The sequence below is a fragment of the Atta colombica genome, unplaced genomic scaffold, assembly GCF_001594045.1.
Source record: "Atta colombica isolate Treedump-2 unplaced genomic scaffold, Acol1.0 scaffold200, whole genome shotgun sequence".
Lineage (NCBI taxonomy): Eukaryota > Metazoa > Arthropoda > Insecta > Hymenoptera > Formicidae > Atta > Atta colombica.
In genome coordinates this window covers 1,151,843-1,156,238 of record NW_017259295.1, presented here as the reverse complement: position 1 = coordinate 1,156,238, position 4,396 = coordinate 1,151,843, and the positions used below count along the sequence as shown (strand labels likewise).

The following is a 4,396-nucleotide window of genomic DNA, read 5'->3' as shown; positions in this document are numbered from 1 at the left end:
TATATATATATGTATTTATAAATACATGCATATGATAACAAAAAGTATTTAATTTTTCAATAGTGCATTTATCCTTACTAAAAAAAAAACACAAAGTTACATGATGAAATCATGTAATTAAAACAAGTAAATCACATAAATGATTTTAAATATTTCAATTACATTTTATTATGATTTAACTATCATGTTTAATTACCATCAATTTTCATTTTTTATCTATTACATCTTATACGTTGATCATATTGCATTTTGCTAAAAAAAAGTCGTAGAATTTAATTTCAATTTACCTTAATTATGTTGGGAAGAGTTAAATATTCTCTCCACGTGCCTTGGCCTCCACCAGTCGCAGTAACTCCTCTGTTTTCTATGGCGACTTGAAGCACACTATCTGCAAAAATTCCAGCTCCAGCTGTAAGAGAATCACCCATCGCAGCAATGACATCAATATCACCTGGTCTTAATTTATGCACTGATTCTGGCACTTCTGGCGACCGACTATCTAAAATTTATCACCAGTCAGACAGATTCCTTTCAAGTACACATTATTTTATATTCTAATCTATTATTGTTTTAATAATAATTTGGAATCGATTATTCTTCAATGAAACCTCGAACTGACGTGCAGTAATTTTTATATGGTAATAATAATTGAAATAAAATCACACACACTTTTTAATTAAATAAACCTTACTCTGTAATAAAATTTTAAATTATTAAAATTGTTTAAGATTTTTGTTATTTATTGTATATACAATATTGCGTAATAATTAATTTTGTTAAAAGAAAAATTCTAATTAAGTTAAACGAACATTTAAAAATATTGAACTGCAAGTAAAATGCCTTATTTATTTGTTATTAAAGATGTTACTGGTATATAAAGTCTCATAACTTTTAATGACAATATTTTTTTTTATAAAAGTATATATTCGTACTAACCTGTGAAGAGCCAAAATAATTATGGAAATGAATAATTGTTGATAAAAAAAATGAAAAATAAATTTTCAAGAACCTACCTGTTACATTACAAGGAAATGGAACATAATTGGGAATATTTTTCTGCATTTTGTTTGCTCTTCTTGCTATTTGCAGATATTTTTCCTCCATTCCTGTTCTACCTACGAGATTAACAAATCGAGTGTTACAATTTACAAAGAAGATAGCACACACAATTGCATTATAAATTATCTCTAAAAATGGATTTATTTTATGAAATAAAATGGATTGACTTAATTTAATAAAGAATTATATGAAATGTATATTTGTTATGTTGACCAATTATAATACAAGAATAATCATAACTATCAAAAATATTTATCACAAATTTCTTCAGATAAATTCAATTTGTGAAGATAGACATAATATTTTATTAGTTATGATTATTTTTATACATTAATAATAGGCTAAAATAATTATACCTTTTATTTTACAAATTTATTTTTACAAAATAGATCCATTTTTTAAAAACAAAAATGTATAAATTATACATTTTATATTGCTTTATTAGTTTATTTCTTTTGATAAATACTTTTAATTTATTGCTAAAAGATCTTCACTTTTATCGCATGATTCGTGTAGTTGTAAGTTAGACGTACAACTTAAAATATCAAATTATATAATGTTATAAATTTTGTCTTCAAAAAAATAAATTTAGGAAATAAATTATTTTTATTTGTAATCAGATTTTTACATAATGATGCCATAAATTCTATGTTTAAAAATGATTTTTGAAGAAAGTAAGTCTTTTTTATGAATTTATCTTTTATTTATGGAATTATTTACTTATTCATTTATTTTAGGATAGAATTTATGACACGATTATGTAACATTTTCAATTATACATCGAATTTAAAAAGAAATAAAGGTATCATAGTTAAATAATAATGAAGTACAGAATAATAATGAGATCCTAAATGCAGTACGGTACGTGCGTTGAATTATCGGACAAAATGATGAATTATGCAGAAGAGCAGCTAAAATAGGAAGAAGTACCGCGAAGACGCGAGTTACATTCGCTTATCGCGTTTACCGGAAAAAAAAACTGCTTCCTTTAGACTACGTCATAATCACGTATGCGTGTTTATTATTATTTTAATCGATTATTAGTCAGCAAAACAGATTATGCTAATAAGACATTTAATTATATAGCAGAAGCAATTTTCATAAAAAAAAACTCAGGATAAAAAAATCAAAAATGTAAATAAAAATTGTACCATTACAATCTTAATCATTATGCTGTGAGAATTTTTTCCTTCCGTCCTTAGAAAATCATCGTAAAATTTCCAATATATTTAATATAATATAAATTTATGTATAAATTATAAATATAATTTATAATTATAAATAAATATGTTTACAGAGAATAAATGACAATAATTTAATTATTTAGAACATATTCGTAAGTATTCATAAAAATTCCGATAATTAAGTACGCATTATTCATCTTTAATGCTAATAACATGTTGTGGAAACATAAATATTTATATTATTCGTATAATCTCGCATGTCGAATCTTTGATTATCATATCTATATAAAAACTTGAGGTAGCTCGCATAATATATCGCATTCCTCACCTTTTCCTAGATGTTTATAATATTGTCTATCAGTTAAAATATTTTAAATATATAACGGAAAAAATATATATTATTCTTTCGAATCAGACTTACCTTATTATTAATTGTTATTATAATACACTATCGATGTACATCAATTATAGATATATCAATTATATAGATAACTGCTTTATATCTTAAGAAAAGATTATGATTTGTATGTGTAAAAAATATTAAAAAAAGAAAAATTTCAAAACATAAATTGTAAGAATATATTGGATATTTTACTTCTTCATGCATTATTTTATTGCAAATATTTTCTTATCATTTCTGGAATTATTTTTGGAAATTTTTAATATCAATTTTATTTACATTATAATTATATTAATGAAATTTTCACATGAAATTAATAAAGAATAAAATAATTTTAGAATTTATTTTAGTTTTCCAAAGTTTAATTTAGAAGCTTTTCTTCTTCTTTCGCTATAATTAAAAAATTTTTAAGTCTTTAATATTTTTGCTAAGGAAAGATCAAAAGTAATTAAATAATCTATTTAGAAATGTTGCTCAAGAGAAATGGAATATTCTGTATAGTGACTAGTATACATATATTCTCTTCGTACGTTTATCTTATTCTGAATAAGATAAACATTTCAAGCATAATTACATTGTAGTAATCTTAGAAATTAACAGGATAGGTACGAAATAATATCAGCTAAGATTCAATTAAGGTGCGTTCCATTCGACGGTCGCAACGCTCGCGAGCATCATTTCATCGTTATTATTTTCATGTATTTAACAGTATTTAGTGGAACGTGTATTTCAAGGCTTTGTTGATAGATATATAATTACATTGATATGCCCATGCTACAGCGAATCTCTGCGCACTGAATTATATAACGAGCGAAACAAATTGACAAGCAATTTCCCACAAGACGGTCCGCGCCTAAATTTATCTTGGCTGAAAGCTGTCAACACGCGCGAACGAACTCGTTTCTTTCTCTAACGTTGCTCGCCTTTACTTTGATTGTCTTTGATTTCTTTGTGTGTATTAATAGTCTTGTACCCTTGTGTGTTATTATATTGGCGATCCAGGAACGTCATAAATGAGCGGAAATATCAAGGGCATTCTTAAACAAGGGGCGTTCTTAAAGGGGTTATTTACAGTTCAGAGCGTCGCACGTGCAACATTTTGAAAGCTCATCCGAATGAACATCTCTTGTCCCCTGAGAAAAGAGAGAATTAGGAGATACATCAACGCTCGCTAGTGATTCAAAGGCTTTCTGATATCTCTTCCCCCCAAACAAATTTACTCCTCAGTGAATTTATAAAGAGGCTTAGCTAAGATAATCCCTTCACAAATTATAATGTTAACTAAATCCCAAAAACCTTTGTTATTATTTATTTTTTTGTTATCAAAAAGAGATTACATAATTTCGGCTGGAGAACGTGAACTAAATCCTGAAAAACTATTTATTTTTTGCAAAATAGGTCACATATTGCATATGTTAATAAGCAGAAAAAAATTGCTACTAAAATAAAGGACTGGCCTATTCCGCATAGCAAAAAATAGTTTTTTAAAATTTAGTTCACGTTCTCCTAGTCGAAATTATGTAACTTCTCTTCTCGAAAAATTATGCTTAGGATTTCTCTTCAAGTTTGCCAATCGAAATCGCTTTAATCGATAAGACTTCCCTTAGATTTGCAATCTCTGATCGGAAAACGGAAGTAGATCACACATTTTACGGCAGTAACTTCTGTAAAACTTAATTTAGAGTTTTATGCTCTTTTTTATGTACGTATTATATGCGTGTTTAATTATTTCGGGAACGTGAGTGCGCGGGAG

The 4,396-nt window shown here is 26.5% G+C and overlaps 1 protein-coding gene across 1 annotated transcript in view; it reads right to left on the bottom strand.

Annotated features, from left to right (window-relative positions):
• Window positions 1-4,396, bottom strand: part of LOC108687148 (phospholipase B1, membrane-associated-like) — a 13,740-nt gene that overhangs the window by 8,068 nt on the left and 1,276 nt on the right. The window contains exons 2-3 of the mRNA XM_018192770.1: window positions 1,014-1,115; window positions 288-499 (exon numbers count right to left, since the gene is read on the bottom strand). Of these exons, the coding sequence (XP_018048259.1) occupies window positions 288-499; window positions 1,014-1,115 (314 nt within the window). The remainder of the gene's footprint in view (window positions 1-287; window positions 500-1,013; window positions 1,116-4,396) is intronic.